The following is a 14581-nucleotide window of genomic DNA, read 5'->3' as shown; positions in this document are numbered from 1 at the left end:
ATATTCTGTATAGTTTTTCATATTTATATCCTGTTCATAGCCTGTACATAGCTTGTACTCACTACAGCCTGTACATACTTATAGTTATAGAATATTCACAACATACTTCATACCGTGTACATTATAACATACCATAATAGACCCATTTCTGTAATATACTTACATATCTATATTATTGCTAATATATATATTGTAATATATCTATATCACTAAAGCACTTCTGGATGGATGCAAACTGCATTTCGTTGCCCTGTACCTGTGCATGTGCAATGACAATAAAGTTGAATTCTATTCTATTCTATTCTAATAATCAGCTCAGTCATTTTTAATGATCGTTGAAAGCCCAGATCGTAATTTAGATTAAAATTCGATTAATTGAGCAGCCCTACCCAATAGTTATGTTTTGTGGACATAAAGGAGATCATTTCATTAATTTGAAATGATATAATGGTTTTAGAAGGTGTTCTAGATGTGTAAAAGCTACAAAAGGGTAATTTTAGTATGTTGGTAGGGTTAGTAATATCTGATTTAGATAAGAACCTAATATTCAAGTTTTGGGGATATAAATTAGATGTTAATGTTACAAAATTAAAACGATATAATGGTTTTTAAAAGACTATAAATGGCACATTTTAGCCTAATGCTAGGTGGTTGCTTTGCAGAATGATACCATCTTAATATCAGATGTAGCTGAAAGCCTTCAGGGGTCAAAGATGTACCTCTATACAAAGTTTGATTACTCAACCTCTGATCATGCACACGTTAAAACACAAATATCATCTTTTAGGACTTAAAGAAAACAGAATTACAGAACTGGCACAGTAAATTGGACACTGGCCTTGCGATCTTACTTCTGTCTAGTGCTCATCACAAAGCTTTCTCTTCTACTGTCTGGCTGCTGGGTCCCCAGAGGCTGCAGGAAACAAGTCTCATCCCTGCTTTATCTGCACAATAAAAATACAGTAGCCTCCTGGTGAAGACGCTGGTTGCCCGGCTGTCTGCACTGCGGACAAACTCAAACCTCTCTTTAAGGTTGATCCTCACCTCAACTTACCTGGAAAAGAGGATTTGACGTGTGAATTATAATTTTAGATAATTCTCTAAAACCTGATGCGAGCACACAAATGAACATTCATCATGAGTTGTCACACATGTATTACTTCCAGGAATTTTAAATTATTCCAGTGCAGGGCTAAATTGGCTGCTTTCTAATTGCATCATTATAATCCTGTTGGTGTTCCATCATCACAATCATAAACCATTTATTCTCAGCCGCGCTGTCACCGGGAAGCATGTTTCTACATCAACATGCTTAAATGAGTAGCTCCATGATGAAATCAAAAGACAGAGGTGGCCTCGGTGATGAGAAGTCATAGTCTTGACCCATGCTCGATAGCTGCATAGACAAACAGCTTCAGCATCTAAACCGAGCACTGGCCTGTCTTGCTGCACAGCTTCCCTCGGTCAGCTGTGCACCTAATTTTTTGCAAATAATTGCAAAAACGACACATAAGGCAAAAAGTGGCACTAGAAGTGATGCATGCTGTTTAATTTTTAAGCCTGCCTAATTATTCAGACTCTGCAAAATTTTGAAATGCTGTCTATAAAATGTTGGTCTACCACTTCGTATTAGGGCTGAACGATTATGGAAAATAATCTAATTGCGATTTTGTGCCCCAATATTGCGATTGCGATGCGATATGCGATTATTTTTTAAGGTCTTTGTCTTCTGTATTATTAAACAAAGACAAGCAATACATCATATAGTATGGCCAATACTATATTACATTAATTTTAAACTGTTCTTTCCTGGAAGACAGACCTCTGTTATGATGACATGAGGTGATGCATGAATTGATGACTGACATTTTTATTTAACTTCTTCAATCACAACAGTATATTTGAACATACACAATAGTTTATTTTTAGCTTACAAACATCTGAGCATAAAGTGCTGACAAGGAACCCTGGTGTAAACATTAAAATGAAAGTCAGTACAATGTGCAGATTGCAGAAATATACATAAAAAAAATCAGTGGCTTTACCACACTCAGTTTTTCGACATCTGTGAACTACTAGACAGTCATTAAATTAAAAAATAATATTAAATAAATAAAACTAATAAATAAAAAATACACACATCTTACTGATCTCTGCAGTCAGTAACATTACACATAAAGTGCAAACATAATAGCAATTGTATAAACACACACACAAACACGCCTTTAAAATTTAAAGGCGTGAAATTGGACGGTCTAGTTCTGATTAGCGTCACCGCTGTCTCGGTGGAGTTTAATAAACTCGGCCGTCTGCTTCTTGCTATCTAAAATATAACCAGACACTGGTGTAAATTCTCGACTGTCTCATACTTCTGTTTAATAAGTTTTCTGTCTGACGTTTAGTCAGCTGTGTGAAAACCAAGGAGGAACCCACCCGGGGGATTAATAAAGTTTTATTTTATCTAATCTAATAACTTTAATCTCAGCCAAACCGATTTACTCACGAACAAACAAAACACTGAAAAAAGCCCAACAATAACATTTTTAGGTTGTCTAAGTGACTTATATATTACGTTTAACCCGAGCAGCGAAACTCCGCGGTGATCTGAAAATGATGTGCCGGGAGTTGTGCCGTTCTCGGCCGCATCAGTAACCCTCGAGCTCCCGGCTAGCTGTCGAGCTGGTGGGTAGCAGACACCTCTGAAAACGTCGAAGCACTTTTGCAAATATGGGATATCTTGATAAACCGAGCAGATATTTGATGTTTACACAACTACTTTCTCGCCTGAAAATATGTTAAAAGTTTATTTTGTGACCCTGAAAGATTAGTATGAGTAATTTTAAAACTTAGTAGCGGCCGCCATTGTTGGAAACTGGAGTTTGGCTGGGCCGCGCTATGAATTCTGGGATATGGTAGTAATTTGGACAGCCTTCGGCGCGTCGCTGTGACGTAATCGGTCTACAAATGCGGCCTCAGGAGGATGCAGCCCATGAATTTGGACATGTCCAGAGTATAATCGCAGCCTTTGCGGTTAGAAAATTGCACTTGATCATGTCGCGATATTATCGCAAATGCGATATATCGTTCAGCCCTACTTCGTATACCAGAAATGTCACAACCTGCTGAGGTTCCCGTGTGGTTTTGTGACCTTTATCTGCCACATTAGCTTCTGCCTGCTGCATTAGTTTTCTTTTCTTTTTTTCATCATTGTCCTGGGGCAAAACCTGGAAAAAAGCTGGGGTGAAAATAGAACAGCAACCTCCAGATTTTACCTCAACTAGGAAAAATCAGAATCAGAATTTGACGCTTGACCATAAAACCCAACACCCTCCTGTTGGTGGCTCAGCTCTCAGCAACTTAATTCTTCCAGCCCTTCTCCTCCCTTTGATACCAGCAAGAGGCTCTTTCTGCTGCTTCCCTAATCCTGCACACAGCTGTCTTCAATTCATTCCCTTTTTACCCCACTTCTACAGAAAACAGCTGTGCTTGCCACCCTCTCTGTCTGCACTCTTTGATAATGTCTTGGTATTTATTTATTTTAGGGTTTTCCTTTCCTGAGCCTCATCACAGCCTTCTTCCAGTGGCACAGTAAAGTCCATAAAGATGACCTTCTTAACCTGGTCTGATCGTGCTGGCAGAGGTCTGAAAACAGCTGTGTGTTCGGCTGATAGAGTTTGGGAGGTTGAGCAAACAAGAATGGGAGAAACTTCCCAAAAATAGGTGTTCCAAGCTTGTAGCATCAAAAGTCTTGAATACCTATATACATATTTTGTTTTTTTTTAATTTTGAATGAAGTTGCAAAAAATTTCAAGCTAACTTTTGTGACTTTGTCATCATGGGTTATTGTGATTGGAATTTTGAGGTACAAAATGAATTGAATCCATTTTGGAATACAGCTGTAACATGACAAAATGGGAAAGAGGTGAAGCGTTGTAGACTTCAGTGAAGCATCACAATAAGAGCAGAGTCCCAACATTGGTAGGAAGTAGGACAGCAGCCTGGCAGTTGTGGAGATGAAGCAAGTGGAGAGTTGGGTCAAATGGTGAAATATATATCTGACCTATGGAACTTATGTTTAAGCTAAAAAACAAATACAGAACTTAATCGATTTAGGAGGAAGTTTATCTATTAACACTTGGTAACTAACCTTATCAGGATGCAATATTGCCGCACAATACCAGTGCTCAATCAATTTTTTTCGCCCCACTCCTACCAGTTGTCCATTCCTGCCTCCTGAGTGCTTGAGCTCTCTGTTATCTTTTTTTTTGCTATTGTTTGCTTGCTTGATATAAATGTGGACTGAGCAAAAAAACATAAAAAAAATCTTCTCCTCTTCTTCTATTTCTTTTTTTTCAATCAGGTTTCTTTCAAGGTGGCAAAGTACTCCCTGTCTGCAGATCTAAAGTATGCACTCTTTGCCTATGACGTCAAACGGGTGAGTTTTACATTAAAATGCATCCACAACCCACTATGATAAATCAAAATCCCCTGAACATCACATAAAAAAGAGCAAACAGAACAGATGGTGCATTTTTTATTTGCTTCCTCGTGAGCACACACCCTACGGCAGGAGTTCATCCTCACTGTCACAAACCTTTTGTTTCATTTCCAGCCAGGACGGTACTGACACTGCTTTCATTCACTTATATGCATGCAGCAACCTGATGTTTTTATTCCTAATCATGCTGTTTTGTTCTCAGACAAACTGTTTTTCAAACCCATAAAAAAATGGAAGCGACATAAATTAAAAGCATTCACTTTAGACTGAGCATACACCAGCTGATTGCAAAACACAATACTTACCGCGCTGCACGCGCCCACCGTTTCTCTGTGAGTATAAAGAGCTGCACCTGTGCTGAGCAGGTGTGTGTTTATTTGCGGTGAGGCTGTGTGCCTCTGCCCTTCCTGTGCATTTTCACTCTGTCTCTCAGTATTTTTGTGTTTTTCTGTTTGTTAGCGGTCAGTCATCCACCACGAAGCTCTCCTCCCCTCACAGGTTTTCCATTGATTTTTAGATTTGTTTGCAAACCGATGCATCCAGGCTTTAGAAAGTCTGCAGCAACTGAAAAACTCTGAGGTGGATGTTTGTACATCCTGCACTGGGGTCTGCAACACCAGTTTAAGGGCCTCTCAGCAGGATGGATCGGTGTTTGTTACCATAAAAAAAAAAACACACCTTGGAACATCTTCTGTTTATATAGAAACATGTAAACAGCTTTATTTTCAATGAGCTTTACGTTTTTAATATACCCTCCACTTATCGCACCCCTGTTTACCATCTACTGCAACATGATATCCCCTTAAGTACAATTAAAGCCTCTTCCTGAGGTTTTTAGTTGCACTCAGTTGAATTTCTTCCAGTTCAAGTTTGTTTTATTCCTTAGTTAATATTCCAATATTTATATTAAGCTTGGATTACATAGTGAGGGCATACTTAATATATTCAGATACATGGTGCTGTAAGAGGAGTCTTCTGACTTTAAAGGCACTTTTGGGGGAAATTAAATCAGAAAACCTAAAGTGTGGTTTGTGGTTTCCAGTGAATTAAATCATTCATGCAACTTTAAAGGGCCAAAATTGCACAAACAACATGATTTAATCTCCTGTATTTTTCCAGTATTTGAGAATTTTAAATTCCTACCTCAAGAGCAAGCAGTTTTTAAGTGATACCATGGATTTGAGGGCCAAAAACACAAAAGATAAGTGTCAGGAGAGAGATCTGGACTAGGAGTCAAACTGCCGGTGTTACAGTTTAAAAGCAAATGTTTAACCACCCAAGCCTCCACTGCTTTACAGTCGGCATTTATAAATGTGCCACATGATGTGAAGTGGTATCTAAAATGTTGTAACAAAGAGTGAAAAAACATTTAGTACTTTCCTTGTTCAAGTTGTCAAATTTGCATTTTTATGTGTTTTTGTGACAATTTCATGGCCCCAACTTTGTGGCAACAGTTTAGGGTTGGCCCCTTCTTTTTGCAGCATGCACACCAGTGCACAAATCAAGGTCCATAAAGACATGGACTGATGTCACAAATGTGCTTCTGGAAGAACCGGTCAAAAATTCCCAGAAGAGCTGAAGCTGTTATATCTGCAAATGGTGGACTGACCTATCAAACCCTATGGATTAAGAATGGGGCGTCACTCATGTTCATACATGTTTGAAGACAAACAAACTAATACTTTTGGCTGTATAGTTTAAGTCCATTCTCACTGCTTCCAGTGTAATTAAGTGGGTAAATAGCACCCTGGTGCTGCCAATCAAATGGACTTGATTAGTTAATGATCAGCAAGTATGAGCACCTCTATAAAAGCAGAACTTTTGGCATTTTGCATACTCAGAAAAACTGCCAAAAACCCAAGAATTACACCTCAGACTCTACAGGCCTTAATTAGCATGTTAAATGTTAAATTTCACGAGAGTACAATTAAAAAAGACTGAACAAGTATGGCGTGTTTGGGAGGATTGCCTGAAAAAAACCTCCTCTCTTTAAAAAGAACATGGCAACACAGCTTAGGTCTGCAAAGCTACATCTGAACAAACCACAAGACTTCCATAACAATGTCCTTTGGACAGATGATATCAAAGTGGAGTTGTTTGATGATAATGCACAAAACTAGACCCAACATCAGCACAAATACCTCATACCATCTGTCAGCACATGGTGATGGGGTGTTGATTTGGGCTTGTTTTGCAGCCACAGGACCTGGACAGCTTGCAGTCATTGAGTCGACTCTGAACAACACGTAAAGTATGCTAGAGTCAGATGTGGGGCAAGTTGAACAGCTAAAGCTTGGACCAAACTGAGTCATGCAACAGGACAATGATCTCAAGCACAGCGACAAAAAGCAATGGGTGGAAAAAAAATTCAAGATGCTGTAGTAACCAGTCAAACTTCAGACTTCAACCTGATTGAAATCCTTTGATCTGATATCCTTAAGAGAGCTGTGCATAAATGAAACCTTGCAAACTTCATTGAACCGAAGCAACATTATAAAGATGAATGGACCAAAATTCCTCCACAACATTGTAAAGAATGATAAAGTTAGGCAGAAAACAATTACTTCAAATTTTTGCTGCTAAAGGTGGTTCTACACTTTTCACACTTGCCTAGTTTATTTCACCACATTCATTTGTTGGGTGGGTGGAATCAATGGATCCGGTAACATTATTCTTAACTTAAAATTGTTGAACAAAGCCTACAGTAAGAGCCAGTACCCCCAGTGCTTCTGATAAAATACAGTATACCCAAATTTGCATGATTCGTTTCCCATTGACTTGAAGTGAACCTGGGGGCCAGTCCACTGGCAGTGGTAATTCATGAATATGCAGATGTTCTGTAAATAGCTTCTAAAAATCCTGCTCGCGGACAAGAGGGCAATCTGGGCTGTAAGGAGAGATTGATGAAGATAGATTGAGACAGCTTTTGCTGAGCAAAATGTCAGTATGATCAATATTTGTAAGAAAAAGCAAAACACAAGACAAATAGTGCAATAACACAAGATATTTAAGCCAGAATGGATGACGTGTCAGTTCATAGCATCATTGGGTCGATAAAGATGACTTTACTGAAGCATTTGTAAACATACATCATTTTAAGCATCATAGCGAAGGTCAGTCAGTCAGCAGCAATCTGTGAAAAGCAGATTAATCTGTAAAGCACAACTCGTCCAGTTTCCTTGGTATCGTTTGATAAAGATGTGTTACACCTATTCCACACGTGAACACATGTGTGTTAGTACGTAAAAAAGAGCCTGCTTTTATTTTGACCGCTGTGTCCTGAAATCCTCCTATTTAATAGAAGTTAAGTACAAATCCTTGGAGTGTATTATAACCCTTAAGTTTTACACTTGCATATTTTGCCAGCAAGCTAGGTTTTGTTAAGTGTGTTATTAGAAAAAGAGCCAAGTGCAAAAAGAAGAATTTTAAGCTGCTTAATGAGAGAAAAATCAAAACAGCTAACACTGAAAAAGACTGTTATAACCTGTTTCTACCAGAAACACACAAAAAACATGATGTCCGTTACTCAAATTTTTGGGTTAGCAATTTAAAATTAGAATGAAACACAATGGGAATACAAAAGGAATAAACAAGTGCTTGGGTGTGGCTGTGGCTCAGGTGGTAGAGCAGTTCAGCTACTGGTTGGAAGGTTGGTGGTTCAATTCTTGGCTTCCCCAGTCTGCATGCCAAATATCCTTGGGCAAGATACTAACCCCAAGTTGCCCTCCGATGCGTTCATTGGAGTGTGAATGTAGTTTAGTTTGCACTTGTGTTTAGAAGTGTTTGTATGAATGGGTGAATGAGGCATGTTGTATACAGCTTTGAGTACTCTGGGAGAGTAGAAAAGCGCTTTATAAGAATCAGTCCATTTACCATTTACAAACCTATCAAGAAAAGCAAGTGGAGAACAAAAGCCAATATAGAAAACAGAACCAAAATACAAAACAAAAAAACCACCAAACATCCCCAAAATAACTCAAGAACTCGAACATTAACCATACTCAAAACAAGAACAACCACGAGCTCCTAAAATAAGAACACAAGCAGAGAACAGAATTTACCAAAATAAAACAGGAAGTGACAGCAACGGAAACATCGATAAAACCATCAAAGACATACACTAGGGCTGCTCGATTATGGCAAAAATGATAATCACGATTATTTTCACTGAAATTGAGATCTCGATTATTTGACGATATTTATTTAACAATAACAATGTATTGAATAATGACTTTAAAAATTGTCAAAAAATAATATAAAATAGTGTGCAAATACTGATAACAGTGCAAATGTTTGCAATATAAAAAATAAATGAAAAATGTAAACTTTGCAGTGTTGCTCTGTGGTGCAGCTACGACACTGTAGCTTACACACTATGTCTACTTGATCCACGTCTGACTCCGTGAACCCATAATGTTTCCACACCACTGAAGTTTTTTTTACCTCTATTTTCAACCAACGGCAGTCACTCTCCTCCCCAAATAACTTCTGCTTAGCTTTCCGAGCTTCCCTCGGGTCCTCTTAATTGTTGTGACACGTGTTCAAAATGCAGAGAGGTGCGCTCGATTTGCCACACGGAGCAGCGTGAGAGTAAAGCACGAGGGAGGGGCTAATAATCGGTTCAGTCATTTTTAATGATCGTTGAAAGCCTAGATCGTAATCGTGATTAAAATTCGATTAATTGAGCAGCCCTAACATACACATATTCTGCTACATGGATTTATTATGCCAATGCAAGAAGCAGAACAATAACAGAACACTCAGGTTCGCCAGGGTTTAAACTACATATGTACTGTCAGATTTGATTTAGGAACTCATTCAGCAGTCACATAATTATTAAAGGTATCAAACAAAACCTCATGTCACAAACAGCCAGCTAAAAAAGCCAAAACTACCCGATTATTTGAAGTATCTGAGGGTCGTCTGAATGACACTGAATGACACTCAAAATAGCTGTCTACCATCGCCATACTTAGCAGCTCTGTCATGGTGACCCTATCCTCCCCTCCTCCGCCTCTGATCACGAGCCTTTTACAAAGGAGGGGGACGGTGGTGGGTGAAGGGATCATAATTCACAAGAAGCCCAAAGCTGAGCTGATAAATAGTTTTAAATCATGCTTATTGAGTGTCTGAGCTTGGTTTGTGGTGACTAATCCTAACTTTTGGTTTCTTGCATTCAGAAAATTCCTGAAATATCTCTCCACTGAAATCCCTTTATCTCCTCAAATGTAAAACATGCCTCGAGACTGATTATCAGCTTAATCGTATCTTATATAACGAACATGCCTGGCAGCATTGTTAGGGTTTCTTTAAATGTGTTTGTAGGCTTAGCCATAGGTTTAAACAGGCATGTTTGGCTTTAAGAATTTGAGATCCGCTTTCCCACTGAGACACCTTGTAAACATGAAGCTGTTTCTTATCCATCAATACATCAGGGTGTGAATACCTGAAGTCTTGTCTTAGCAGCAATCAAACAGGAAGCAGAATAACGAGATGTTTGCAAACGACTGTGACTTCAGCACGTATATCAAAGTTTTCCCGCTGCAGTTGGTTTGTCTTTGCTCAGCAAGGCTGGTATCAGTGATGGATCAGTGTTTGCATTATGTGATGGCTTGCTCTCTCATTTCAGATGTACAGATATTCATACACCGCATCTTATATCTTGTACAACATCTACACGAGGTAAGCCGGTTTAGACTTTTCATCATCACCTGCTCTCTGCACGTGACGGCATTCAGGTTGTTTTATTTCTGTGTGTGTGTGTGTGTTCAACAGGGAGGTAAGGGAGCTGAATCCTCCCGAGGTCCACAATGCTGTGCTCCAGCACGCAGCCTGGGGACGACAAGGACAGCAGCTGGTAAGGCTGAGCGTGTCTGTTTTTAAAGCGTGATGCTTTCTCTCATTTCCTTTCTTCTGTCCTCGGCGGCTTTTTATAAATTCACGCTGCCCAGCCGCTCCAGGGGGATCTGCTCCACAGGATAGGTTGTGTTTACACGTTCTCTGTTTTCGTCTGTAGTTAATTTCACATTTTTACATTATGTTACACTCAGGGTGCTTCTTCAGACTTATTAGTAGAGTGAGGAAGTCTCTGGGCCACCTGTTTTCATTTTAGCGCTGTGCTGTAGAAATAAATTCAGCACTGTAAAGCAAGCAGCAGCTTTCAGCACAACCTTGAATGTCTGCTGATGTAGTGCAGTGCCTTTTATCAGTAGTTGGAAAGCAATATAAAAGAATAACATATATGTATTTTATAAATATCTTTTATAAAAACTTTGAGGGTTTTTTTTTTAGTCTTCAAACTTGGAGCACAAGTCCAGAGCTCATTCTCACTTCTGAAGGTTAACACAGCCAGATTATTTCATCGTTCTTAGCTAGAGACCAGATTAATTCTCTTTTACTTAAGGTTTTGCATTTTTGCTTGACGAGACATGTAAGAATCTGTGCTTTTGTGTCATTTTTAAGCACCATGAGTTGAGGGCAACTTTAATCATTTCTTTGCAAGTTCTTTTAGATGTTTCTATGGTGGCTCTAAAAGGTCAAATGCACTGCAACTTACAAAAAACAGGAAATATAAAAATGCACATAAGAAATCGACAGAACAACAGAAGTCGAATAAAACACAATGAAATGGAAAAATGTTTCACAAAAAAGATCTCATGACACTGATGAACCCTCCACCTCTTGGTCCATTTTTCCTAAGTTGGTGTCAGTGTTGTAACATTTGTACAGCTATTAAAACAACAGCTGCATTAGGTGTATGTAAGCCAGAGGAGCTGCCATGGAGCTAATGACATTTGACAAGAGAGCAGTGGAAATGAAGCAAATGCAGCGGGAAATGACTTCAGGAAGATTCAGGATATTGGTGAAGATGCAGGATCCTGTTTGTACCTTCAAATGCAAATATTAAAACACTGATGAAATATGGTGAACAAACAGTGCACACTGGGATTTAATATATATAAAAAAGAGATGTCATCAGAGAGGAAATCAAAAAGAAAAACAAATCAAGTGGACGAGCAAAAAGCAGCTTCACACGAGGGTGAGAAACGGCACAGAGGAAAAACAAACTAAATTTGCGTGTTTGTGTCTGCTGTCGCTTCGTCTTCCTCTCCAGATCTACATCTTTGAGAATAACATCTACTACCAGTCAGACGTGAGGAGCAACTCTCTGAGAATCACCTCCTCTGGGATGGAGGGAGTCATTTTCAACGGGCTCACTGACTGGCTATACGAAGGTGTGTGCCGCAGAGTGTATCGACTCTGAACGTTGAGTCCTTTGCATCTTTTATGAGCCCTTTAATCACTACAAGTGCAACTTTTATGTATAAACTGCACTTTGGGCTGATGCACCATAAATGCCAGCTCTGACTTAATGTGAATAACTGTGAAATTAAATCTTGCACAGACACTGAATGTAAATGAGTTATAAACACGTGTGAACTTTACTTATGACTAAATTCCTCATGACATCAGCCTCAGTTGTGGTTTCACATATAGATACACACATTAGCCAACATGAGCTCCTCTGTATGCCAAAGTTTTCTAGAGTTCAATGTGAGGACATCTGTCTGACAGATAAAGCATGCAACAGGACAATGAACACAAGCATACAAACAGAAAGCAAATCTCCAACACAGTGCCTGAAAAAGAAAAGAATCAAGGTGGTGCAATGATCCGGTCAAAGTCCAGACTTCAACCTGACTGTTGTGGGCTGCTGTAAGTTGTTCTACAAGTCACTGAATCGCAGGATGGACGTTGTTTTACAGGACTGGTAATGTTAGCATGCAAACCTCTCCGCTGGTAAATATGACAACAAATAACTTTTTTATATAGTCTATGATTATAACAAATAACTAACGAGCAATGCAATAAAAATGTAAAACATTTACTAAAATTCACACACATTGCAATGGGCCAGATATCATTATCTTACAGTGTTAAATGTTTGTATGTTATTCATAAACAATGAGCCATTCTAGTGTCTTACCTTTAGGATGTTACACTTATACTGGAGGCTGGAGTATGGCTACAGCGGCTGTGGTTTTACTAGATTTGTAACGTGCACTACAATTTTTCAGCATGAGATCTTTTCCTTTTACTCATTTTGACATATTCCACTAATAAAGAGAGAAAAAGCACATCTATGGACACAGAAACAGCCATTTATGAAAGGTGGCATTGCTCCCATTAGCAGTGCGCTTGTAAATTGCATTTGGCTCACTGCTCTTTTTGTTACTCTCTGAATTTCTCTTACTAAAATGCTCATTTAAGACCTTCAGAAAGTCAGTTATAAAAACTTTGTGACATTAATAATTGCTAAGTTTAAATCGAGGTGGTTTGAATTTTTGCCATTCTCTCTTTAAATGCCAGAAGGTGAAACAGGAGAGTCGCTGTGAGCTCGTTGGTGGAGGAAACAGTTTCACGGTGCACTGTGGATTGTCGGTTTTTCAAAGATTTGTCTTTGGCATTAAAAATGCAGCAGAGCAGACTAGACAAACTCAGCAGAGTGGCAATGAAAAATCAACAACAAGCCTCTACGATCCATTAAGTCTCTGTGTAAACAAATTCAGTAATGTGGTGATAGTGTGTGCAGTGTGCGCAGTCTGCACAGAGAGCAGCACAAACGCTGTCTGAGAGAGATGGGGAACATTACAGAATAATTTTTGTTTGTAGATTTACTGAAAGCTGTTCATTTTCACTGTTTCATTTGCTTTTACTTCAGATTGCAGCCATTTGGCTGATATGTTCTGACAGCAGAGGAGCACAACTCCATCAAATAGTGTGCTTTTGACCAGTTTTTGGATTACATTTTAAATAACGTAAAGTGACCTAGAAAAGGCAAAAATAAAAGAATAAAAGAATAGGAGTGCAGGTGGGGAAAACCAGCAGGTTCATAAGATCTATCTGTCTTAATGTATGTAAGTAGATCCTCGGGTCGCTTTAAATACAGAATGAGAGGAAAAAATCTAAATAAAGCTGTTTTACAGATGGTTTTGTATGTTTTATTCCTGATCAGAGGAGATTCTACATTCATATTTGGCGCACTGGTGGTCTCCTGATGGAGAACGACTGGCCTACCTCACCATCAACGACACACTGGTACCCAACATGGTTCTTCCCCAGTTCACCGGCAGCACGTACCCCCGAGGCCTACAGTACCCATATCCAATGGTGAGGCTGGGCTCTGAGGAATAGACAGTCGCTTTCTTTAAGGCTCTTTGCAGTATTTTCATCCTTCAACTAATACACAGCTAAATCTAAATATACCAGAGGGAAAATGCAATGCCACATCAATAACCTTAGATTAGCAGAGTAGCAGTAAGTCACTGCTCTGCACATCTGGCTCAGGTGGAATCATTTTAAATTATTTTACTGTAAGTAATTACCTTAAAGTGCAGTTTTTCGATGACAGAATCATGCCTGTTGTTAACGCAGTGCTGCCCGAGGGCCCGAAGACCACAGGCATCCGTGTTGATTTTGGGCTTTGTCCTTGCACACAGAGATTTCTCCAGATTTTCTGAATTTTTCAATGATATTATGCACCATAGATGATGAGATATTCAAAGTCACATTTATGTAGAGGAACATTATTCTGAAATCTGTCCACAGGTTGAAGATGCAGGGTTTTTTCAGATTTGTTAAACTCTACCTCTTAAAGATGCTCTTTTTATACACAATCATGTCACTGACGTGATGCCAATGAACCTAATGAGCTGGCAAAAGTTACTATTTTAGTACTGCAATCAGTGTGTTCTGTTTTTGTTCACATTTGACACAGCATCCAAACTTTTTTGAAATTGGTGTTGTCATTCCCATCGTGATATCTTGAATTTATACTGAACGCATCAATACTTATGGACACGTTTGCACTCAACCCACAAGCGTTAAACTCGGAAGTTGGCTGAACATTCATACAAACAAATTATCTCCCTGTTTTTTAGATGATTTGTTGATTGTTGTTTTGTCTCAGAGTTTTGGGAATTAATTTCTCACTGTACACGTGATACCAGCAATTCCCCAACCAATGATATGTCTGACCGTTTAAATGATCCTATGACCTGAAGACCACAGCTGTAGTTATTG

At 39.0% G+C, this 14581-nt stretch overlaps 1 protein-coding gene across 2 annotated transcripts in view; it reads left to right on the top strand.

The window, feature by feature from the left end:
• LOC146547343 (inactive dipeptidyl peptidase 10-like) overlaps positions 1-14581 on the top strand; it is a 130499-nt gene that overhangs the window by 90095 nt on the left and 25823 nt on the right. For both annotated transcript variants that reach the window (XM_085264695.1, XM_085264697.1), the window contains exons 5-9: positions 4361-4435; positions 10128-10180; positions 10274-10355; positions 11613-11733; positions 13515-13669. In XM_085264695.1, coding sequence (XP_085120821.1) covers positions 4361-4435; positions 10128-10180; positions 10274-10355; positions 11613-11733; positions 13515-13669 — 486 coding nt within the window. The remainder of the gene's footprint in view (positions 1-4360; positions 4436-10127; positions 10181-10273; positions 10356-11612; positions 11734-13514; positions 13670-14581) is intronic.

The sequence above is a fragment of the Mchenga conophoros genome, linkage group LG23 (genome assembly GCF_057382185.1).
Source record: "Mchenga conophoros isolate Kocher_MC1m ecotype Shallow Benthic linkage group LG23, M_conophoros_male_GT1.1, whole genome shotgun sequence".
NCBI classification, from domain to species: Eukaryota; Metazoa; Chordata; class Actinopteri; order Cichliformes; family Cichlidae; genus Mchenga; species Mchenga conophoros.
This window is presented reverse-complemented; position numbering and strand designations above follow the sequence as displayed.